The sequence below is a fragment of the Taudactylus pleione genome, unplaced genomic scaffold (assembly GCF_031769625.1).
Source record: "Taudactylus pleione unplaced genomic scaffold, aTauple2 ptg000181l, whole genome shotgun sequence".
Lineage (NCBI taxonomy): Eukaryota > Metazoa > Chordata > Amphibia > Anura > Myobatrachidae > Taudactylus > Taudactylus pleione.
In genome coordinates, this window is record NW_028284583.1 from 9,305,597 (window position 1) to 9,331,572 (window position 25,976).

Here is a 25,976-nt window from a genome sequence, read left to right on the forward strand (position 1 = left end):
AATGAGCGATTGAAAGATTACGATGTCGTAATCATTCAATTGCTCTGTTTAATCGGCAAGTGGATACGCGGCTTAATGGAACAAATACACAATATTTAACAAGATAACCTTTATGTATCAGGATGTAGGTAATAAATATAAAAGTGATAGTGTCAATGAACACAAATGTTTTACTGACTCAGTAATACAGAGTAAAAAAGACATTACTTGTAGGCTAGAAATAATAAAGCTTCCTACTATCTAGCGGCTCACTATTTATATTTATTAAATAGCCCAGAAAAAAACCTACTGACTACAACCATTCATCATGGCGGTATAAAATATTTTTTCAGGGGTATGTATATTTGTTTTAAAATTGCCAGAACAGCTGAATAATAAGCTATTCGGGCCATCAATGATAAGCAGTGACCACATCACTGACCAGTCCCTACTGCACATGCATAAACCAGCATTGCTAAGTTATCCCTTACACTGCACCAGGAGCCCAGCCAATACAACATAATATACTATGTAATAAGCAAGAAAGTGTGTGTGTGTCTGTCTGTTTGTTCTTTATGCACGGCCAGAGTTTTGTACCTAGCGCCACCAAATTTGGCGTGGTGGTGTAGTTTGCCCAGGATTAGATTTTTGGCTATATTTGAAGTTTGCAAAAATCTGGGAAAAAGGGGGAAACAGGGATGACGACGCACAGGCAAAAAGATTTTTAGATATTTTAGTATATATTATTATTATAATTATTATTATTATTAAACCACCATTCCTTTGTACTAATTAGCGACGATGGGGAAAATACACAAAATATACACGGTACTGGCGGTGCTCACTAGAGTTGGATACAATAGTAGAAAAGACAAGAAAAAGAACTCTGTTTTATGAGCACTCCTTAAATATATGGTTAATGGAAAGATATTTAAAATATAACTTTTAAGATTGTATGCTCTAAAATAGATTTAGTACCATATATTCACGTAAAAAACAAACAGTTAACATTTATATACACAAAGGGCCAAATGTAATAGGGTATCAGTTTTGGTAAATTGCGAGATTTGTGCTAAACTTGCAATTTTTCACAACTCTCCAATGTAATAGGGTGTCAGGGCCTGATTCAGAGCTGAATGCTCTGACCAGAGCGCTTGCTCTGAATCAGGGCCCTCCTCCATGAAAATGGAGCGACCTCCTGGCCGCTCGTATAGCTGTGGGTGACCACCCACAGCATATGCGAGCGGGCAAAAAGATGGTCGCGATGGTCTTGACCTTCGCGACCATCGGACTTGCGATGGAGACCCTGCGGTAGGGTCTCCCTGCCACAAGCCCTGGAGTGATTTTGGCTCTATCAGAGACAAAATCACTCCCACTGACATCACTAGTGATGTCAGTGGGGCTGGCTTCAGACGGTAGGCGTTCCCATGGGAACGCCTCCGTCTGGCAGGCACGCCCCCGGCACGCCCACCAAAGGGGGCATGCTGTCAATCAAAATCGACAGCACGCCCCCTTTGGTGCGAGACCCGGAGCGATGGATAGCCCGTCGCTCCCCGGATCTCGCGCATGCGCTCCCTCCGTCGTGCGCATGCGCAGTGGGGAACATCGACCCGCTTGCGAGCGTCGTGACGCTCACGAGCGGGTCTGAATGACCCCCTCAGTTCAATAGAACTCACATTTTTCAGAGTTACTAAAAATCCCCATTTTCAAACTCACATCCAGATGTTTTCTCATTGAAAACAATTAACTCGCCCAATGTAATAGGGTGTCTGTTTTAGACTCGCAAAAAAATATAACCAAAAGTCTCCAAATAATAGACCTGCTTCAGGATAGCGAGTACATCCTGAGCAGGTCAGATTAACACAGAAACATGCACATATCCATGAGATATGTGCATGCTTCTGTGTGTACTTATGTAAAAGCTTTTTTTTTTACAAAAAAAAAATTACATGCAGCCCCCTCCCATAGCCTTACCAGCCCTGGGCTTTCTAAAGCCTGTCCTGGTTCTAAAAATACAGGGGACAAAATGCGTAGGGGTCCCCTGTATATTAAGAACCAGCACAGGACTTAGCAGAGCCGGTCCTGGTTATGGAAAAATAGGGGACAAAATGAGTAGGGGTCCCCTGTTAATTCTATAACCAATGTTGCAACATTGTATCAATGATGTAACCATCAGGTTAATCTCAATTAACCTTGTGGTTACGATGTAGCAGTTCGCATCATAGACTTCAGTGGAGAATTCTCCCCATTGAAGTCTATGGGGAAGACAGGCTGACCGCATTCAGCCAATCAGCGAGCTGCTCCGACGGAGATGCCCGCTGATTGGCTGGCGGCTCCTTCAATGACGGGGCACATGTGTGCCCTGGTCATTTTACGCTGAGTAAAGGTATGTGTACTCAGTTCGGCTTTGAATCCGGTACCCTCGTTTTGTTGTTTTAACCCCTGGAATGCCTACTTGGACAAGAGGACACGATCTACGCATAGGAGAGGTGAGTATGGATTTTTATTTCAGGTACCCCTATGGATTACTTCAGATACTAGGTGAGTATGTGTGAATGTGAGTGTGCAGGTATGTTTTATTAAAGTTTTACTTTCATGGTGTGTGTTTGTGTTTTTTTACGTATTTCTTTAGTTGTGGAACTACAAGTGCCAGCGGGCCCGTAATGCCCCACATGCTGGTATTTGTGGTTCTACAAATACCAGCATGCGGGGGAGGCTTGCTGGTATGTGTAGTTCCACAACTAAAGACAATATTTAACCTTTTATTTTACACAACACAATTACACTATCAACCCGGCACCCACCGCCCTGGGGTGCCGGGGATAGCCCCGGGCTATCAGTCTAGGCCTAGGGTACCCTGAAAAAAGGGACCCCTTTATTGTGGGGTCCCCGACTCCCCAGGGATCCCCGGCCTGGGCTGACTAGCGGTCTGGGGTAAGGCTTTGGCCGGGGAAACCGGTGAAAGGTTTTCCCCGGCTGTGGCATTATCCCCCCGCTAGAAAGAGTTCGGTGCTGGTTTTGGAATTTTAAGGGGACCCCTACTCGTTTTGTCCCCTGATTTTCCAAAACTAGGACTGGCTCAACAAAGCCCTGTGCTGGTTCTTAATATACAGGGGACCCATATGCAATTTGTCCCCTGTATTTTTAGAACCAGGACAGGCTTTAGAAAGCCCGGGGCTGGTAAGGCTATGGGAGGGAGCTGCACGTCATTTATTTTATTTAATACAGACAGAAGCCATCATGGATCTCACTGATCTGTGATGGCTTCTCTAAAACTCGCACCTTTTAATGCTAGTCGCATTAAAAGGTGTCAGTTTACATAGAGAAAAACTCGCCTAAACTCGCATATGTAGTAGCCTCGAGCTGAAAAGTTCGCAGGCTATTACATTTGTGAGTTTCAGTACAAACTCGCACTTTTTAAAAATGCGAGAAGGTGCGAGTTTGTACTGTTACTGAAACAGACACCCTATTACATTTGTCCCAAAATATGTACATTATACTTGACACAGCAAAACAAAAACAAAGATAATTTCATAAGAAATCACTAAAATTGCTGATTTCAAGAAAATGACGAACTTGTCTTCTCTATGTGCTATGTAGTTGCAATTTATTCACTTTTCTTAATAGGGTGAAATATTTAGATCATTTATATACATACACATAAAGGACCTGATTCAGACCTGCTCGCTAAGCTGCGGCCGCTCACACTGACTGATCGTCACCCATCTGCGCATGCGTATAATTCACAGTGCGCGTACGCAAGCCAGTTTCACCGATGGGGAATCGTGCGTTCATAGTACACAGACTGCCCGCTACTTTGAGTGACAGAATGTGCCGTTTGTGGGTGGTAACAGGGGAAGGTGCTTGTGAACGGGGAAGTGGATGTGCGAACGGAGGTGTGTCAGAAGTGTCCAAACGGAGTTTTGTGGGTGTGCATAATTAGCAAAGATGCGTCCAACTACACGTCACTTGGTTGTTTTTTATACTGAAGAGCTTGCAGTGCTTGTGGGAGGGTAGAGTCAACCACAAGCACTGCGATCGCTTCCGATGGTCCTCGATGTACCAATGTTTTAAGACACTTCCTGGAGATGATGTGTGCTAGTGGGTGTCTACAAAGACAAAGTGATTGCTCGCCAAGACATAGTGGGCGTGCTTATGCCTGCCATGCCGTCACTAACCCGAATTTGCATATGCTAGAAGTGAGCGGCCGCAACTAGCAAGCGAGTCTGAATCAGTCCCCAAGTCTTCAGATAGCAATATCGTGATACGGGGTTTGTATCTAAAATCGTGCAGGGTGCGGTGACCAGCTAAAACAGCCTAGCAGGAACACTAATCTCCTATCGCAATCCTAAAATTGTGATAGAATAAGAGGACAGTTAATATTCTTAAATATGCGTTAACTAGCTTAAGCATTTTGAACCCTTGCTGCTTGCTTAGCTTGATAAATAGGCAGAAGCTTTAAGCCCTGTGTTAACATCTCATAATCTTGTTGGGGCTCAATGTAATAGCAGTGCCATTATAGGTTTTGTCAGTCTTTCCTTAAATACTGTCATGCATGTACTTGGTGAAATGGAACTGCAGAAAATAAATACTACCAATTATACACAGACATCAGGAAGAGGCTGGAGGCACATGGGCCAGTGCCTCACAATCAATTTATTGTTAGCTCCTCTTTTCTGTTGACCCCATACTACCTGAGAATTGAATATTGTGGCCTTGGAACCATATTAATCATTATATAAAATTGTGGGAGTAGTGAGCCTTTGTGTACCAATCTGCATTCAGAAAGACCAGCATGAGTACTCTGAATGGAGTGCAAGCACATAACTGCATCTGCTGCCACTCATTCATATGTATGGCCAGCTCTTTGCTATTGGAAGTGCTGGAGGTTGTCTTAACAACGAGTAAAAATACATTCTTATCAATGAACACTGCTGGCCACCACCAATGCTATTAAACAATGAAAATGTCTAGAGCTGTTTTTACACTTAAGTAAAGAGGATGCAGATTGGGAGTTCAGGTCTCAGGACCATGTGTCAGTGTATAAGGCAATTATTTTATGCAAAGATCCTATCACAGAATCACACACATGCACTCATACTATAGATCAGTGGTTCCCAAACTTTTTTGAATCACGGCGCCCTAGAGTATCAGCATTTTTTCCACGGCACCCCTAAGCCAAAAGTTTCTTATTGAGAAATTCAGAATTCTTTGTTAGTAAAGTAGAAAAGTGAAGCAAATTTGATTTGGTGCTGGTCCACCAACCTGAGGCACCCCTGCTAGTGGTTCGAGGCACCCCACGGTGCTAAGGTGCACAGTTTGGGAACCACTGCTATAGACTAGAGATGAGCGGTTCGGATTCTGTGGAATCCGAACCGCTCCGAACATTGAGGATCCGAGTCCACCCGAACCCTGTTCGGGTGTTCACCGCCTGACTCGGATCCCCGTTTGGGGCCGAACGGCGGCCGCCTGATGTCGGATTCTCACTAGAGAATCCGACATCAGGTCTCCTTGCGTGTAGGGCAGAGCGCTGTGATAGCGCTCTGTCCTACACAGACACAGACACACAGCCGCCAGCGGCAGCTGTGTGTTTGTTACAGCAGCCAATGAGAGTCACACAGACTCTCATTGGCTGCTGCATGGAGGGAGCCGGCTGGAGCTCACACATGAGCTCCGTCTTCCGGCTCCCTCCTCAGCGTGTGACAGAGCGGACGGCGCGGGAGCGGGGATACAGGTACGTTTTTATTTTTTTATTTGTGCAAGGGCCGGGGGCGCTACTGGGGGGGTCTGCTACTGGGGGTGCGGGGGGGCCATACTACTGGGGGGAGTCTGCACTACTGGGGGTGGGGCTATACTACTGGGGGGGCCATACTACAGAGGGGCCTGCTACTGGGGGGGGCTATACTACTAGGGGGGGGTCTGCTACTGGGGGGGCCATACTACTGAGGGGCCTGCTACTGGGGGAGGCCATACTACTGGGGGGGCTTACTACTACTGGGGGGCAGCCTACTACAGGGGGGGCCATACTACAGGGGGGGCCCATACTACAGGGGGGGCTACTACTGGGGGGGGGCTGCTACTGGGGCAGCCTACTACTGGGGGGGCCATACTACTGGGGGGGCATACTACTGGGTGGCATGCTAATGGGGGGCATACTACTGGGGGGCCTGCTAATGGGGGGCATACTACTGGGTGGCATGCTAATGGGGGGCATACTACTGGGGGGGCATACTACTGGGGGGCATTCTACTGGGGGCACTGCATAGTGGACCCTACTTCTAAGGGGACTGCATAGGGGGCACCACTGCTGGGGGACATTGTGTAAGGGACACCGCTACTGTGGGCATTGTGTAAAAGGGTCACTACTGTGGGCATTGTGTAAAAGGGGCACTACTGTGTGTCGTAACATAAATAAGAGACACTACTTTATGGTGTAATGTGAATCAGGCCCTATGTGCGGTGTAATGCGAATAAGATTGTGCACTGTGACTCCTAGGGCCGTAGCCCACTTTGTAAACAAGTACTGTGACTCTGCTGGCCGTACCCCACTGGGTGGGTGCACTACTTTTCATTTCTGCCACTGCTGTGTGGCAATGTGTCATAGATGTGCTTTATACTGTGGTGTCTGTGTCGTTGTGCCGCTGCTTTGTCGCTTAGTAACCAGTCAGCTCACTGCAACCTTTGGCCAATAATGTTGAAAACAATATTATAAGCTGTGATATGGTCTAAATTGACTGGAAATTAATGTTATTGAGGTTAATAATACTCTAGGAAGAAAAAAAAGACCAATTTATGTGATTTTAGCTTTTTTTGTCAATTTTTGTAAAAAAATCCAAATCCAAATCCAAAGCCAGTCACCGCAGTTTGGCAAATCCAAATCCAAATCCAAAGCCGGACGACGAATTAGAACCAAATCCAAATCCGGCAAAAATGGTCCGGCGCACATCCCTACTATAGACTGTCACTCGTCAGAGTTTAGGCATTAAAAAAATAAAAAATGTCTTAGCTCCAATTTTTCTGATTTTACAAAAGAGACGACCTGGTGCAGACCAGGCTTCTAACACTCAGGGGTTCCCCATAATCTGTTACATGACTCATGAGGAAGCATACAGTGGGGGGTATTCAATTTGGGAGCGAAAAGTCCGTACTGGACTTTTCGCTCCACATCGTAGGTTTTCCGGGGATAAAGTATCGGGCACGTGCCCACTTTATCCCCGTATTCAATTAGGAAGCAGTGAAAACGGGAGCCGACGGAAAGGTAAGTATCGCCAAAAATTCGGGAATTTTCGGGAAATGTCCCTGGGTTCCCCCTAAAGATGTCCAGACATGGGGGTTCACTATGGGTACTCCGGCAAGAAAACACCTGCCGCATATAAGGGAACCCCTCTGGATTTTATTTGACTTTTTTATAAGTGTTCTGTATTTTGTTTGTTTTTTCACCCCAAATTTAAAGGTCATTTTTTGGGGTGTCCCGATTTTTTGAAAATTTTTTTTGACACATATCTTTTTTTATGGGACATTCCCAGGGGTGCAGGCTATTTTTTTTTAAGCCTGCACCCCTAAACCCCAATTCTGAACTTTTTTTGCCAGCAAAAGGCTGTTGAAAACTTATCCCCGTTTTTTTACATTGACTTTTCGCACCGGCAAAAAAGTCAATGTAATTGAATACGGGGATAATTGAAATAGGCGAAAATGAATACGGCCCAGTATACACTAGGGATGGCCATCATATGGGTGATGGTTTTGCCATCGATGGTGGAGATCCCATGGTTCTCCGCCATTGATGCACCAATGTTTTAAGGTATCTTTTCATAATGCACAGGGCATTGCGTTTATCCCTGACCTATTTTTACCATGTAGTCCCACCCCTTCTCTGATTGGTCCACTGTGGCCATCTGACTCACAGTAGGGAAGTCCTCTGATGATTCAAAACATCAATGGTTTCACATTGATGGAAACTACTGAAGACACCATTGATGGTTAACCCTTTGATTGCCATCCCTAATATATAATGTAATGCTGACAGTCCAGACACACTGTCTATGGTGAATATCAATTGGAGACTTCCTCCTCTCACAACACAATATTTCCAGACTAGCTTTATTTACATTTAATTGCACAGTATAAATCTATGTCTTAGTTCTTTGGCCAGCACAAGTTTTGGTGTGTTGTGTGCATTGTTATAAACTCACTAATTTTTTACCTCCCAGGATAATATCTATGAACCCTGTGGATTTCCGTCCCCAACATAACCACCAAATCGCACCTTATACAGCAATCCCACACAGGTTGTTATTTTTCTTTGAATAGAAAGTTAGTACCTTTTATGCATGCATCTATCATTTTTCTTAGCTGTCCCTGTACAAATCATTATCTCCTTTACAAAATGTTCTTGGAGGTTGCAAAGTATGCCAATTACATTGACACAAGTTTCAGCTCTCAGTATGTCATGTGAAAGCAGTGGGGAGAAAAGGAGGGAGATGATTTTACAGTATACATAGCATATCAAGCTCAGAGGGGCATTCCAAAGCCTCACTGCTCACTACATCTTGTGCTATGCGACTTTGGGTGCCTTGGTAGTCTATGACACTGCAGAATAATAAGTAATTAATATCAGCCTGAAGAAACAAACCAAGGAAAAAAGTAAATGCCAACAATCATATAGCCTGCCACAATGATTTACGATAAGACACCAAAAAAACTGTTACTTTTTACAAGGAGTACTATTTTAACCAGCTTCATACTCACTTGTGGCTAACTAGATCACAAGGCTTGGGAAATCAGAAGTTCTTTGGCTGATGCATAGGTGAACACAAGTTGGCCATAACTGCACCCGCGTTCCGTGCACAGAACTTAATACAAATAAACACCCACCGGTATACAGAGGTAGTTTATTTGAAAACAGGAGTAATATACGCTTAACTCTGCATAGCCCGCAAATCCGTCGACATGAACTCACTTTGAATGCTACATTACTACCCAGTCACACCCATTCAGCTGCAAGTGGAGATACAAATTAAATGTATAAGACTCTGCATCGCTTGCACATGTAAGATCTGTCCACAAAACTAACTTGCTAAAAAGCATACTTTTTTAAGTAAAGATATTAGAGGGCCCTCAGCTGTCAAGGAGCTTAGTAGTAATACTTTATTTTTTAAAAGAACTGCAGTGGATTTTAAGTTTATATATATATAAGGTATATTCTAATATTTATTCATATCTAAAGCTTTCAAATTTGGTGCAAGAATTCAGTAAATTTTTAGGGGTCAATCAAGTTGGGTGCAGTGTGTCATTGCTTCAGCATTAACATGCTTACAACGGCACCACATCTCACAACCCTCGCGGCCCACTCCGAGCCCAAATATGCATCATTTTGCTCGAAGCCCTATAGGGCTGCGAGCACTTTTATGTGAATTCTGGCTGCCATAGAGTGTGGCTAGTGCCGCGATGACTCGCACCCGCAAGGTCATTACGGCTAATTGGATCGAGCACTTAGTTTCTTATTCTTTACGTATGATCACTTTCCCTCAGATCTTCCACTCTGAGGTTTAATGGTTTCCCATTGGCTGACAAACTCCTCAACTACATTGTTCAGCCAGTATAATGTGTGCATGTACTTCTTCCTCCGCCAGTACAGTTCTTGTAGTAGGAGCACGTTGGATGGCCCAGGGATGTGTTTAACATATTAGCCACTAGAAAATTAGAGACAGATAAACCTAATACATATCTGAATAAGCATTATACTTGCCTACTCTCCCGTAACCCGTGGGAGACTCCCGATTTTTCGGGTATCCAACTGAATCCCGAGAGTAGGCACTTCTCCCGCATCCCGCCCAATTCCTAGTGAAGATGGCAGAATGCAGAGAATCTTCCTGGAAATCAGCGGTCCTTGATTAGGGGTGTGTGGCCTAATGGTGTCATTCTATGATAAGCACTTCATTTGGCCCTGCTACCAATTTAAAAATGTATTGTTTGCGTTATTTTGCTACAAGGAAAGGGGCCTAACCAAGCAGATAGTTCAGACACCGTCCCCATCACCACCTTCAACTTCTTTCCAGGCTTCTCCCGGAGAGGAAATGAGTAAAGTCAGCAAGTATGAATAAGCATGCCCACTTAAAATGACTCCGCTAAGGGATAAACGGGGCCCGTGTACTGAGGTGTGGCCATGCCTTCTAAAACAAAACAACTCAGAAGTATACCATGTGCTGCACCCTGCACGACAAAGGGGAACATTTTTGCCTCTCAGCAGCTGGCTCGGACCCCTCCAACGGGCCTGAGTAATCAGTACCCACCTTCCCCGTCTTGGCACCCCTGCATCAATAGTGCATGTTTTTATGTTAGGATGTAATTACCATCATAGCAATTCATAAAGCTAATATAAGGTCCAGCAGTGAAGGGGTGTTCGGCAATATATGCCCATCTGCTCTGGAGACCCCAACGCTGCTCTTCTGAGTGGCAAGTCTGACTCAAAGCTCTTAGGTTGGTTTTGCCTTTTAAATTATTATAAGATTTGCCAGATTCATGCCTGTGTCTGCATCTAACAGGCTATTACATGAGGCTCAATATCTGTCCTTCTGTGGTTATTGACCATAAGGAGATGGGAGGTTAACTTTAATGGCATCCTTTGACCTATCTATGTAAGAACCTGTTATAGTTCTTTGGTGTATGCTGTACATCTGTGTGCATTGGTTTGCACTCTCCCAACCACCAAATCACCACTTAGTATCTGTGCTGAGCCCTGGCAAGACTGCACTGAGGGTATTTAAAGACAATAATTTTATTTACAGGTACCCATTAGTGTGCCACTACATGCTGTAAATTCATATGAATTCAGGGGATGCAGTCCCAACCATGGGGATTCCTGGCACTCAGAATGCCAGTGCCGGAATCCCGACGGTAAGTAGCAGGATTGGGGGGAGGGTTAGGGTTAGGCATTAGGGGAAGAGTTAGGGTTAGGCACTAAGGGGGAGGATTAGGTTTAGGGTGCGGGGAGGTGGAGGTTAGGTTTGGACACTAGGGGGGTCAGGCACTGGGGAGGGAGGGAGGGTGAGGGTTATGGTAGGGAGAGGGGGAGGGTTAGAATATTGACTGACAAGTGCCGATATTCTAACTCTGTTGGGATGCCGGCATCAGGATTCTGACCGCGGGGATCCGGAGCGCCGGCATCCCTTATCCATGCTGATTTCGGGTGTGGATCTTGCACAGTAACTGTCAATCATTTGCCATTTTTTTGTGGTGCCCAATATTTACCATTTTGTGGCAGCTATTACCTGCATTTGGCATTCAGATTCAAAAAATGAGACTTCTGTATAAATATGACTAAAGTCGCCCATACACGGTGCTATAGGCACCTTGCGCTGCGACTTGCGATCCGACAGCCGACATATCGGGCAGTCCCCACACATGGAGCGATCCGTTGCCTGACCTCCTGATATGCCCCCCCCCCCTGCATAGTGCTGCATGGGATCGTACATCGCATCCCCAAATCAACTGAACATGCAGTAAGATCTGAAGGTGCGATGTACGACCCCACCAGTGGTGGAACTAGCGGCAGTGCAGCCGGTGCCTTGCACCGGTGCCCGCTGTGGTGCAGGAGCCCATAGCTGCCTGCATCCAACAGCTCCTCTACACCCGCCGCCAGTGTCCCCCATGCCCCATTTAAAAGTGTAGTGTCGACCGCAGTGAGAGCGGTCCGCACTGCACAGTAACAAACACACCGCCGCCACCGGCAGCAGTGTGTTTGTTATGGCAGCCAATGAAAGTCAGACAGACTCTCATTGGCTGCTGCCTCCAAGGAGGGAATCGGGCTGGAGCTCACTCATGAGCTCTGCCTTCCGGTTCCCACAGTGGGTGATGGGAGAGACGTCATGACGCCTCTCCCATCATGCAGAGCGGGAGGACAGAGGAGCTGACTGCGGCGGGCGTAGGAACGGGGATTCAGGTAAGTGTGTGTTTTGGTTTTTGTTGTGTGTGCGTTTGTCTTATATAAGTAGGGGGGCCACTACTGGGGGCACTGTATAAGGGGCACTACTGGGGGCACTGCATAGGGGGACCACTAAAGGGGCACTGTATATGGGGCACTACTGGGGGCACTCAATAAGGGGCACTACTGGGAGCACTGCATATGGATGACCACTTCTGGGGGCACTGTATAAGGGGCACTACTGGGAGCACTGCATAGGGGGGACCACTACTGGGGGCACTGCATAGGCGGACTACTACTGGGGGCACTGTATATGGGCACTACAGGGGGCAGTGTATAAGGGGCACTACTAAGGGCACTGTATAAGGGGCACTACTGGGGGCACTGCAAAGGGGGTCCACTACTGGGGGCACTGCATACGGGGACCCAAAGTCTATTCTTGCACCTGGGCCCACCATTCTCTAGTTCCGCCACAGGACCCAACGGGAGCGTGCACTATCCGATATCATGCCCACACACGGTACGATATAGCAGTGATATCGTACCAATCCTTCGGATCGGCTGCTTTATTGCACAGTGTATGGGCACCTTAACTCTCATTTTGTGCTTTTTGGTAACATACATGATTGTCACTCAGAATGTGAGTTAATGGGATTGGTGGGTATTTTGTTACTGTACTACCATCTATATGCGCATCCTTTTAAGCAAACATCAAAGAGTAAAATGTGTTTGCTATTTATAGAACCATTTCTGCCTCTAAATATTCACAAGACTGCACACTAGGGAGATGTGCTGAAAAATAGTGTCTCCTAAATGCTGCGTCTTAAACCTCACAGTTTACAATATTTTTCAAGGAAATTTTGGTCTTTAAGAATTATGGGAAGGCTGTTGGTCACTGCTACTACTACTGACTGTCATTTTTATATGTAGCAGCTGTATTGCATATTTAGTTACAAAAATATTACTCATGTAATTTTATTTTTTATTTTTAATGGGTAGGGCCTGAGTGACCCCTATTTCTTCAAACCTGAAACTTGTTTAAAAAACTCTCTTTAATGCCAATGCAATAAAAAGCAATGAACAGATGAAGAACCCTAAATTCTAAATGCTTGTTTTCACTGGAGTTAGGCCTTTTCAATACTTATCAAGCCCTGCAGCCAATGATGGTGCTGGGGTTCTTCTGAAATAGCTTAGGCCCTCATTCAGAGCCGCTCACTATTTGCGGTCGTTCATTTTCTAAAAAGGGGTGGCTATTCAAATGAACCGTTCACACTTTGCGGTCTGTTCACGCCTCTAAGTCTGAACGAGCGAGCAAAACATGCGAACGTAAATTTGAAAAATACTCCCCCTGGCCGCTCGCACAATACGTCATGTCCGCTATTTATTAGATTAATCGAGTACATCGACCAGCGTATGAACTGCTCGCTATTCTTGTGGTTGATTTTTTCAACCACTATTTTGCGAGCAGTTCTGAGTTAAAAAAAACCAAGTGACGTGGTCAATGACGCTGCTGGATTAATTATGCACTCCCTTAAAACGCCCGTTTTGACCTTTAAGCACGCCTGCGATCGGATTTCCACTCCCCATTTTCAAGCACCTTCCCCTGTTACCACCCACATACGCCTCATTCTGTCACTCAAATTAGCAGGCATTCGCTATTTTGCGAGCACATGAATTTCGGCCGCACTGACTGGGTCGCGCATGCGTATAACGATCCGTACGCATGCGCAGTTGGGCAAACATCGCTCGGAGCGAACGAGCTGCCGCTTACGAGTGGCTCTGAATCAGGCCCTTAGACACATGCAATGTCACAAAAAGTTACCACGGCAGAGAAACGATGTTCAGTTCTGCCGCAACACTGGCTGGCAACAGTAAGAGTAGTTTTACCAATTTCCAGGCCAATATATTTTCTATCAGCGCAGTGCTGACCGGGACACTGAAACTGGAAGCATGACATGGGCATTAATTCCAGAAATAAAAAATAAAAAAATAAATAAATGGAAAAATTAGAAAACAATTGTAATAAAATGGCCCTGGAAAACATAATATATGTGTGTTATGCCATGTATCCACTACGCAATGTTACTGAGCGATTGCAAGATTACGACATCGTAATCGTGCAATCGCGCAGTAATCGTGCACAAATCGTGCACAAATTGGGCACTATTATGTCGGAAACTACCAGCGATGCACGCTCCCACTGGCCGTTCCTGACATCAGTTATCTACTGAACACGCTGTTCAATCTGCCGATAACGACAGATTGCCCATGTTCAGAGATGATTGATGTGCCTACACTGAAAGATCAATCGTTCAGTGTAGGCACTGCAGGGGGAAGGGGAATGACAGTACGATTACGATGTCGCAATCGTACTGCCGTGCCAGTATCTGCTAGTGGATGCGCGGCTTTAGAAATAGAGATTCAGGGCCTGATTCAGAGCCGCTCGTAAGGGGCCGCTCGTTCGCTCCGAGCGATGTTCGCACATCTGCGCATGCATATGGGTCGTAATGCGCATGCGCCAACCAGTCATTGCGGTCGGAAATCGAGCGCTCGCAAAATAGCGAGTGCCTGCTAATTTGAGTGACAGGATGAGGCGTTTGTGGGTGGTAACAGGGGAAGGTGCTTGAAAACGGGGAGTGGTGATACGTTTTAAGGGTGTGCATAATTAACAAAGCAGTGTCATCGACCACGTCACTTGGTTGTTTCTTAGCCTGAACTGTTCGCATGCTTGCGGTAGGAAAATCCTACCACAAGCACTGCGAGCAGTTCAGACGCCTTTCGATGTACTCGATTAATCAAATAAATAGCAGAGATGACGTAGGATGCAAGCGGCCAAGGGGCGTCTTTTACAAAATAGCAAGCGCATGTTTAGTTCGCTCGCTCAGACATAGAGGCGTCAACAGACCGCAAAGAGCGAGCGCTCAATTTAAATAGCCGGCCCCTTTTTCTGAATGAGCGAGCGCAAATAGCGTCCGGCTCTGAATCAGGCCCTCAGTTTGTTTGTTTGTTTAACTCAGAAAACCTCTAAAAACTACTGAGGGTGTTTGGTTAAATTCATAACAGCCACAAATTTGATGGCTGGTAAGAAGCCCCCAGGGCTCGATTCAGACACGTTCGCTAGATGCGTTCGCACGCAGCAAGAATATGCAAATCCGGCCAACCCACAGCAAGGTAGGCGATCGCACGGCAAGGCATTAGCACGCCCACTATGTCTTTGAGTGCGATCGCACTGTGTATGCAGACGCCCACCAGCCTGTCTTAAGATGCCTACTAATGTACGTCATCTCCAGGATATGTATGCAACCATCGGTAACATCAAGTACCATCGGAAGCGAACGCAGCACTTGTGGTCGACAATACCCTACTGTTAGTACTGCGAGCACTTCAGTGTAAAATTTTGCCAAGTGACGTGCACTATGATGTTGCGTCTTAATTATGCAAGCATCTGAAACGGCGATATGACGCTCAGACACGCCTGCGTTCGCACCACCACCCCCCCGTTTTCCTCGACCAACCCCTGTCACCACCCACAAATGGCTTGTCCCGTCACTCAGCCGGGCTGTCTATGTGCAGCAAATGAACACTTCCCGATCGCACGGACTGGTTTGCGCATGCGCACTGCGATGCGTATGCATGTGCACAATGCAAACCTCATCAGTCTGCGTGCAAACGCTTCCTAGCCAACGGGTCTGAATCGGGCCCCCAGTTCAGCATTGAGAGACTCTCCACACTTTCCATCTTCACATTAGCAAGTCCCCCTCCTCCTATCACCATTGCACCACTTTTACATAGAACCCAGATGCTATTCTCAATTATACAGTAGGAGCAGCACATCCATTTCTTGCTTCACCATGACTCCCCTGTCATACCCCTGAGATTTGATATAAAATTATTAGAATAATACAAAGCTGATAGTATAACTTAAAAATATGTTCTTTGTTTATTGTAATAATTTTTATAGTTAACACTCACCAGCTTTGTGGAGCTCCCTGGGACTGCCGGGAGACGAGAGTTGAGGCAGCAACAGCTCAGCCTCGCTTCTGTATTGTCAGACACTGCTTGCAGAGTTGGGGGGCGGGACCACACCACAGGCAGTAAGCTGCACAGAAAGAGAGCTAGTAGAGGCATGCCTCTGAGTAGTATAGAGGGTGTGCCTTGAGCACTGATGGACACCTTGGATGTGTCGTGGGTATGTAGTTGTGGCGGCTAGGGATTCATGATAGGCATCGAGATTCCGACGCCTATAATAATCCTGACGCCGGAAATCCAGGATGACGCGGGCCCGAAAGAGGTAAGTCCAGGGCGCCCGTCCTCTTAGCCGCGGGAGGGAAAGGTTAGGTTTAGGGCACCCCGGGGGGACTTAGGGTTGGGAGGGTTAGGCTAGGGAAAGGGGGGGGTTAGGATTAGGTTTAGGGTGGGGAGGGTGGTGAGGTTTAGGCACCCCTGGGGGGAGGTTAGGTTAGGCACTAGGGGGGAGGTTAGGGTTAGGCACCCCTAAGGGAGGGTGAGGGTTAGGTGGGGGAGAGGGGAGGCTTAGGTTAGCTGTCGGGAGTTCCTCACTTCTGGCAGCCACCAGCCCACCAATCCCATTCCGTGTCATGCGACCAGAAAGTGCACTGCAATGTTTAGAGATCGGAGCACAGTCAGCAGCAGCAAGAGAAGACACAGTGATACAGGTAGGAGTATCAATGGACACTGAAGCTTAGTGTAGTGAGGGGAGAGTTACAGTGAGTAGGGGGTGAGACAGGCTCCCAGCACTCAGACTCATCTCCATGTGTGCCTCTCCAGCCATTCACCTCACCGCACGTCACTGTCCTACAGTCTCCAATGCTACAGCAATAATTTGGAATTTAGACTCAGCACTCTGACAGGGCCGAGCCAATTACCATATCACCCTGACTGGCACTGCACTAGCATCATTACTGAAATCACACAAATCTCCAAGTCCTGATGTAGTGAGAGTAGAGCCAAATACAAGACTCACAATGAATATGCTATCACTCTGCCCATTATACCATACACCTCTCTTGCTTGGCGCCACCCATTGGAAATAAAAGGGTCCATAGGTCCCCAATCACTCTATCACAATTGCGCAGTCTCTGCGACACAAACTAGCACTCAGTTGGCCTACCCCTGCTTCTAGCAATAAATAATAGATATAGTGTAACCAAAGCAATTTAATAGCTTCTTCAAAGACTGGGTTCTACAGCTTATTTGAAAATAGACTAATAAAGAAACACTTTATTTACAAAAAGGAGTAGAATAGTTAGTTACAATATTGTTATAAATAAAAGGATTACAGATACCCCCTAGACTCTCTCACACGCACCACTACATATTCCAGCTCAACAATATATGTACAATATACGGTGCTTTCAATTCACTTTGTGGTACTCTTACCAATTGATAACCAAACTCCTATCACCACCTAAATTGTTTGTTTCTCTATACCACAGCCAAGCACCTGTATTTTCCCCCCTCTCTCTCTCTATCTGTTATATTATTTTTTTTCTTTTTATCCCATGGATGGATCGACGACCTTTGGTGTAGATGAGCATAGGTTAAGGTTGAAATTGTTACAGTTTTATTTTTATTTTAACATTATCCAATAGAGATAATTATACATTTCTAAATCTCTATATTATAGTAACGATTAGTTAAATATATAAAAGTTTGGAAAATATTGGTATATTTATATACACTGATTGTGAAAGACCTCTAGATAATATGTTTTTTTTTAACTTACTCTATATTGACAAAGCTGTATTTGTTATGAAGTCTGCAATGCCTTGCTGCTTTTTGTGTATTTTCATTCTAATATACCTTAATAAAAATATGTTGGAAAAAAAAAAAAAGAGTTACAGATTACATAGACAAATGTGTGTTGCAAATATATATAACAAGCACAAAAGTGCGTGTGTCTGTTTGTTTGTCACAGATGATCCGATGCTGAGTCCATGGACGCAGCTCTAATCAGTAATGCATGCAGGAGGTGTTTTGCCTCCAGCTGTATTACCATATTACATCTATCGCAGCTGCTAACATGTAAGCAGCTGCGATAGCATATCCGTCCACAGCTGAATCACCCTCTCTGTTCTGCAGTGATTTCTGAAACGCAAGTGAGTTTGGAAGGGGTTGGGAATGGGATGCTGGCACTTGGGATCCCGGCGATCAGAATCCCGACGCTGGCATCCAAACCAGGTTAGAATGCCGACGCCCCTAGGTAAGTAATCCTAACCTAAGCCCTAACCTTTTCTCCCCGGTGCCTAAACCTAAACTTCCCCCCTAGTGCCTAAAACTAATTCTCCCTCCCCGCACCCTAAACCTAACCCCCCCCTCCCTTCGGAATTCCGGCGGTTGGGATGCCGGTGCTGGTATTCAGATAAGTGTTGGGATTCCGGCGTCGGCATTCTGACTGCATCCCATTTGGAAGCTATACTGATTTCTGTTTTGTAAGTCAGTCTGCTCCTGATATACTCCATTCCAAATGGTATGAGAATACACCTGCCTGCACTGTCATTTACTCCTTGCATAGTTATTCAGGTAATAGCCGAGGACATTTGCCTAGACCCTGAAGGTGTACTTCAGGGTCTAGGCAACAGCAGGTATCCCAGCTAGTTCAAAATAAAAATAAAAATATTTCACAGAATTACACTCGGCTTATTCTGGGCCAGAAGAAATGCAGGTACAGGTTTCAACTTACAATTGATCCCCCAAAGTCTGGCACAGAGCAAAATGCTCCCATACAGTACCTTTTATCAACTTTTACACCCCCCATGGTGATGTCAGTACCTGATGAATGGCTGGCCGGTTAATAACCCAGGGTCCATACCAGGACCACCCACGTAACTTTTAACCTAAGTACAAATAACTTACATCATTTCCCCTGTGTATTAGCCATATGATATATGGTATGTTCACATTAAGCCCTATTATTTAAGCTCTAAATTGATTGTAAACAAGACTACTCTGGGATGTGTGAATCGTTAAGGTATTTCCTTTAATTTATGAAGCTCCCAGCTATTGTAGAAATATAATTTATACATTAAGACAGTATATGGTGTTGGTCTTTGTTCCTGCTTGAAGTTTGAGCAAACAGTTCCAGCCCACTGGAAAGAGCCCTCTTCAGCAGGGCTGCTCCAATAAGGATAGCCGGTTAACCCCAATTGAAGGCTGGCGTTAGCTAACGGAAGCAGGCTGTGAAAATCTCCAAGCTTTTTGCAACTTGTTATGTACCATCCTCAGAGAAAACTATGGATACAGCTGCTGCAAGGGCTGTTGGCCTGAAAGTAGGAAATATCGTGTTACCCCCTAGTGATACTTAATTCTATTCTTAAAAAATGTGAAAACAGCCATTTCTGCATGTTTTTAAGGGCAGAATTAGCTTAATAAGTGTGCCCCTAATGTTTTGTGTACTAGTGCAGTGGTTCCCAAACTGTGTGCCGTGGCTCCCTGGGGTGCCTCGGGGCACTCTCAGGGGTGCCTTAGGTTGGTGGTCCAGGTCCGAATTAATCTAGTTATGGTCAATGTAAGAGACAAAAACATATAATATTTGGACAAACAGAAGCGAAACCCTGTCCACCACCACATAACGGAACCTAAGGATGGTAGGTAAGCAAAATGTACTTAATAATTTTTTTCTGAATGTCTCAATAACAAACTTTTGGCATAGGGGTGCCGTGAAAAAAATGTTGATACTGTAGGGTGCCGTGATTTAAGAAAGTTTGGGAACCACTGTACTAGGGGAAAGGTACAAGCTACTGACAGTGACAGCAATGAGATAGTGGCCTCAATGGTTCTTAAGCTCTAACCACTTGAATACTGCCTGTTTCTTACTATATTGTTTGTTTCTTATATACAGATGAAGTGCTATCAGAAAACTTTCTGGATTACAAGAACCGTGGTGTGAATGGCTCTCACAGAGGGCAGATTGTCTGGAAGGTTGATGCCAGCTCTTACTTTGTGGAACGTAAGTAAACAGAATAGAAGTAGCAACATATGTGTGCTTTGCGTTTAATATTAGTGGACACTGATGATATATACTGTACGTAACCTTCCAACATCAAATAAGATTCAGGAATCTGTTTATTATTGGCTGTGTAGTGGCAGCATTATGTGTATTGCCGGGGCGCAACTAGGGGTGAGCAAGCAATGCCTTTGGGCATTGCAGTATAGACGGCACCATCGCTGCCTCACAGCACCTACATATGGCTTGCAGTACCTGAAACGGCACTCTGCAACCAGTAGCGCTGCTGAACTCTGGGCAGTGCTCTACAAATGGTGTGACATCATGATATCACATGTTCAGGGGGCGGGGACGGCCCAGGGTGGCACAGAGCCCTGCTACAGGACTGTGTATCTCTGGAGCTGTGGTAAAAATCCTTTTCCTTTGTAGTCTCTCTCACCCTCACGTAACATTGCAGACAAAGGGCTCGGGTAAAAAATGCTGACACTTGATGCAGTGAACCCCTGTTGGCTTTGCAGGTCCCCCTTTACGGGTATAGATAACAGTATCTCTAGATGTCATTAACTAGCAGCAGAAAGTAAAGCTTTCCTCTGCTTGTTAAACTGATCAGATAAAACAGTCCCCATTGCAGGCTATGGGAACGCAGGACCTGATTCAGAGTTGTGCGGTATTACACAGCTTCAGGGAAGTGACTGTGCAATACCGCACAACTTATATGCAAATGCAGCATGATGCATCTAGTGTAAATAGATTCCTCATGACTGCATCACAGAAGTGCTGTGTCCTAAGACGCAGCATTGGACCTTCTGTGAGGCCATCGGCAATCTGAGTAACTCTGAAATTACTCACATTGCCCCTCGCAGCTCAGTAGCCGAGGCCAGGAAGTTGCAGACTCTTGCCTCTGTACTCCCAGGGGAGCTGCGAGAGATCTCGCAGAGGGAGACCTGCACATGCGCAGTACATGTCTTGCACATGTGCATGTTTCTCATGCTCTGAATACTATGCAGATTATCAAATTTACATACTACTCTGAATCAGGTTCACAGTAAACTGCGAATATACAAGAGAAATTAGGGATTTCACCATGGTGACTTTGTTGCTGAATCGGAGAAAGCAGTGATAAAAAGCCACAACAAAACCTGATAGTGGGGTCTGCTTTTACCATGTACTAAACCTTAGATATCAAATAACATTTATTTCACAACATTACTAATACCGAATAAACCTTGAATATTACACTTTATTACTAGGGAACCTTTTATGTAAGTGTGCAGTGTGTAAGTATTGGGGTATTGAGAAAAGACGCTAGTTAGCGTTGTGCGACTACGTGTTTGTGGAGTACACCATGGTACGTGTTTTGCAGGGTTGATCATTTTATATGATTTAGTGACTGTCAGTATTTATATGATTAGGACTTTTAACATCTTTCTATTGCGTGGGAATCGCACGACGCTAAATAATAGCATCGCCGTATGTACATATAATTGGCGAGATTCGCTAAAATGGTGCTGGGCGGCCAGTCGCAAAATGGCGTCTCATTGCCATTCGCAAAATGTCGTCATGCAGATTTAATTTTAAACCGATTCTGTCTCAGCCAATTATCCGGCTTCGACAATACTTTTAGTTGGTAGAAAGTGGGACAGCTTTCAACAAAATAAATTTATGGATCAATTCTGTAAAAATAATGTTTTGTGAAACAAATATATAAACCAAATAGTTTAAAGCTGATATTTTTCTCTGGGCCTATTTATTAGTAAAATACTAAGCGGCTGATGTACTTCATATGTGTAATTCAACATAGCATAAAACCTTATACCTCTAAAATAAAGAACAGAGATATATAATTTGGCAGATAAAATGTTAGCTACTTATTTTAAGTCATACCTTAAAACTAAAAAGAGGAAGAAATGTATAGTGGCAAAGAAAAGGACATCCAGAATCAACGCAAACCCTCAATGCAACTCAAGCAACAACAACATGTATTATAGGCAGATACCACCAAGTGTGCCAAACAACACAAACACAACACAAAAAGGAAGTTCAACTCAGCCTTTTAACTTGACAATTTGGGTGGTGCATCCAACTAACAGTCAACGAAAGTGAGTGCACCCAAAATGAATTCATTGCACCCAGGTTGATGAACTGCCATTCTTTTCCTGCCACCAACTAGCCAGAAACAAACAGAAAAACAAAACAAACAGAATTTGCGCAGGGATGGTGGGGAAGACTCACAAATCAAAGAGAATTTGGCCCAGCAGCCAAGACCTTCTAAAAGATTCAAACAAGCCACATCCACTATAGCTTCACTGGCTACAGAGAACACCTACACTCAGGGTCGGATTAAGGGCCATATGGGCCTGGGGCTGAAAATGACCAAGGGCTTATTGTGAGAAGCAGAGGAGGTGTGGCCAGTGCCGTGTGGGTGTGTACACACCTAACACTATTGGCTCAAATGTCTCCTTAAATACATAAAAGTATAAAAATTACATCATATTGTGAGGAAATTAGAAAACAATTTTAATACTTTCGATTTATGGGCGACTGTGTGGCTTTCTGGCATCTGGTCATCATTATGTTGCTTGATGATGGGCCTATTTTTATGTGTAGGCCAGGAGCTGGAGCCCATTGTTAATCTGGCCCTGCCTACACTACAAACCACATCCACTATAACTTGACCGCCTACATACAGAGAACACCTACACTACAACTCTGCCAACAGCCTCAAAGCTTAATTTACCTCAGTCTCATGGTAATGCTTCAGTGTTACTTATCGTAACATTAAGTGTAATCTGCTTAATGTGACAAAAAAATTACTACTTACTACACCATGATTTATGAATATTTTGTTTCTGTGGCAACCATAGCACACCCTCCAACATGAGCCCTTCAACCAGGTACAAATGGTCTGATCCTGGGCTTCCCACTTAATTTATGATTGCAGTTATCTGTGTTGAACTAGTTAATTGATAAGAGGTGTGCTTTTAACACAGGTGATTGCAATTATAAGTTAAGAGGGAAGCACAGGAGCAGAGCATTTTGTACCTGGTGGAAGGGGTCATGCTGGAGATATGCCATATTGAACGATGAGAGTTACCTATCACACTGAGGGCGGGATATACTAAGCATTGCATCATGGATGCGGTACATTCCGACACTTATCGTATACATACCAACGTTAATAATGCCGTTATGTACCTCGAAATGCAATTAAAATTGCAAAGGACAGCTCTCTCAATAAAAGCTGTCCTTTTGCGATAGAAGGACTTCCGGGTTTGTATGACGCACGCACCTCGGGGGGTACTAGGAGTGACCCGATTGGATCCCTCTCACAGCACACTGCGATAAGAAGCCCATAGGCTTCTGTTGGGCAACGCCATCTCACGTTTAGTAGACCAAGGGGGAAATAAAGCACCAACTAATCAGCTTCTGTTATTATTAGAGATGTGCGCCGACCCCCGTGTTTTGGTTTTGGATCTGGATCTCCCCTGGTTTTGGATCTGGATTGGTTTTGGCAGAACCTCACCTCCGTGTTTTGTTTTCCTGTTTTGGTTTTGGATCTGGATTTTTTCTTAAAAATAAAAATAACAGCTAAAATCACATAAAATGGGAGTTTTTTTGTTCCTACAGTATTAATAACCTCAATAACATTTATTTCCACTCATTTCCAGTTACTTTTGACCACCTCACAGCTCACAATATTGATTTTTTTCATCTAGTTAAAGGGCCAAAAGGTTGCATCCAGCTTGCTGGCTCAAAACTGATTGATATAATTATTAAGTTGAGGACTGTGCAAAGATGATGATTGGGATACCCTTGAGGATTGAAGAAGTGATAGTTGATAGTTGGTACAGCCCCTGGCTGTAAAATTGATAATAAATTAATTAAAAAACAATTAATTGGTGCAGCCCCTGGCTGTAAAATTGATAAGAAATAAATTAAAAAACAATTCATTGGTGCAGCCCCGGGCTGAATAATTAATAATAAAAATAAATTCATTGGTGCAGCCCCTAGCTGTAGAATTGATAATAAATAAATTAAAAAACAAATCATTGATTCCTAAACCAAACATGTCAGGCAGCAATGCCCCAACCAGCACATAATGTAAAGGAAAAAGGTGCAAGATGGAATAATCCTTGGGCCCTCCAACCCACCCTTATGTTGTATATGAAACAGGACATTCACAGTTTAGCAAACCAATCATTTCAGCGACAAGGACTGACAATTGTGGCTGAAATTATTAGTTTGTTTGGACCCCCATAAAACAAGCTGCCAATGTGCATTGGACATGGAAATGAAAATGATCCCATACACAAACTGGCTTTACATTACAAGTTGTCGTCGTCCTTGTCCACGTCATCCCCATCAGTGTGTACATCCTCTTCTTCACACAATATTAATTTGTCCCCGCTGGAATCCACCATAGGCGCCTCTGTAATTTTTTTGATGTCATTGTTGGTAGAGGTCTTCCTCGTGGAATTTGTAATTAATTTTAATGAACATCATCTTTTCTACATTTTGAGGAAGTAACCTCCTACGCTGATCACTGACAAGGTTACCAGCTGCACTGAAAACTCTTTCGGAGTACACACTGGAGGGTGGACAACTTAAGTAACGCAAAGCCAGTTTGTGTATGGGACTCCAAATTGCCTCTTTTTCCTGCCAGTACTGAAAGGGACTGTCTGACATGCCTATTAGGATGTTATCTCTGAAATAGTCCTCCACCATTCTGTGAATGGAGACCGTATCACACATAGTAGAAGGCATGTCATTAGTAGGCAGTTCTCTCAGGCCCGACCAGATGTCATTTTTTGGTGAACGATCTGCATGCCCAGCAGGAATTCTGTAAGGAAAATTGAGTTTTTTCCTGGCAGCTGCAGAAACTGAAGGAGGAGATGATGGCGTTTCACGTGCGGCTGCAGCTGACAATTTTTTTACCAACAGCTCTTTGCATAGTTTTAGATTTCGGTCTGTTGGAAAAAAACTCACAAGGTAGGACTTAAACCTAGGATACAGAATGGTCGCCAAAATATATTTTTCAGATTTCAATAGATTGACGACTCTTGGATACTGGTGAAGTGAATCAAGGGCTTGATCCATCAGTCCAACATACCTTGCGCAATCGCTCCGTTTCAGTTCCTCCTTCAGTTTCTCCAGCTGTTTTTGCAAAAGTCTGATGAGGGGGATGACCTGTCTCAAGCTGGCAGTGTCTGAACTAACTTCATGTGTGGTAAGTTCAAAGGGTTTGAAAACCTTGCACAACACGGAAATTATTCTCCACTGCGCTTGAGTAAGGTGCATTCCCCCTCCATATGTCATAGGCCATTGTATAGCCCTGGATGGCCTTTTGCTGTTCCTCCATCCGCTGAAGCATATAGAGGGTAGAATTCCACCGAGTTACTACCTCCTGCTTCAGCTGATGGCAGGGCAAATTTAACAGTACCTGCTGGTCATGCAATCTTCGACAAGCAGTTGCCGAATGTGTAAAATGTCTGGATATTTTGCGGGCCACCGATAGCATCTCCTGCACGCCCCTGTCATTTTTAAAAAAATGTTGCACCACCAAATTAATTGTGTGAGCAAAACATGGGATGTGTTGGAATTGGCCCACATGTAATGCTCTCACAATATTGGTGGCATTGTCCGAAATCACAAATTCTGAGGAGAGTCCAAGTGGGGTAAGCCATTTTTCAATGATTTCCCTGAATTTTTCTAAGAGGTTCTCAGCGGTATGCCTCTTAGTGAAACCAGTTATACAATGAGTAGCCTGCCTCTGTATCAGCTGTCTTTTGGTAGATGTTGCTGTTGTAGGCAATACACCTACCTAGTCAGTCATGTAATCCTTAGTTTGCCCTGTCCCACTTGTCCACATATCAGTGATGAAGTGGACAGTGGGTACAACGGCATTTCTGAGGACATTGATAAGGTACAGATATGGAATTGCTGTTCTAGCAAAGTGGTATCTAAAAGGGATCTGGTAGTGAGGACACAGGACCTCAATTAACTGTTGAAAACCCACTGCAGTAATGGCGGATACTGGACTCACATCTAATATTAGCATAGCTGTTATGGCGTCAGTAATCCGCTTTGCAACTGGGTGATTGCTGTCAT

At 44.7% G+C, this 25,976-nt stretch overlaps 1 protein-coding gene across 3 annotated transcripts in view; it reads left to right on the plus strand.

Moving 5' to 3' along the window:
- HECW1 (HECT, C2 and WW domain containing E3 ubiquitin protein ligase 1) overlaps positions 1 to 25,976 on the plus strand; it is a 480,815-nt gene that overhangs the window by 151,455 nt on the left and 303,384 nt on the right. For all 3 annotated transcript variants that reach the window (XM_088476052.1, XM_088476051.1, XM_088476053.1), the window contains one exon: positions 19,764 to 19,871. In XM_088476052.1, the coding sequence (XP_088332178.1) occupies positions 19,764 to 19,871 (108 nt within the window). The remainder of the gene's footprint in view (positions 1 to 19,763; positions 19,872 to 25,976) is intronic.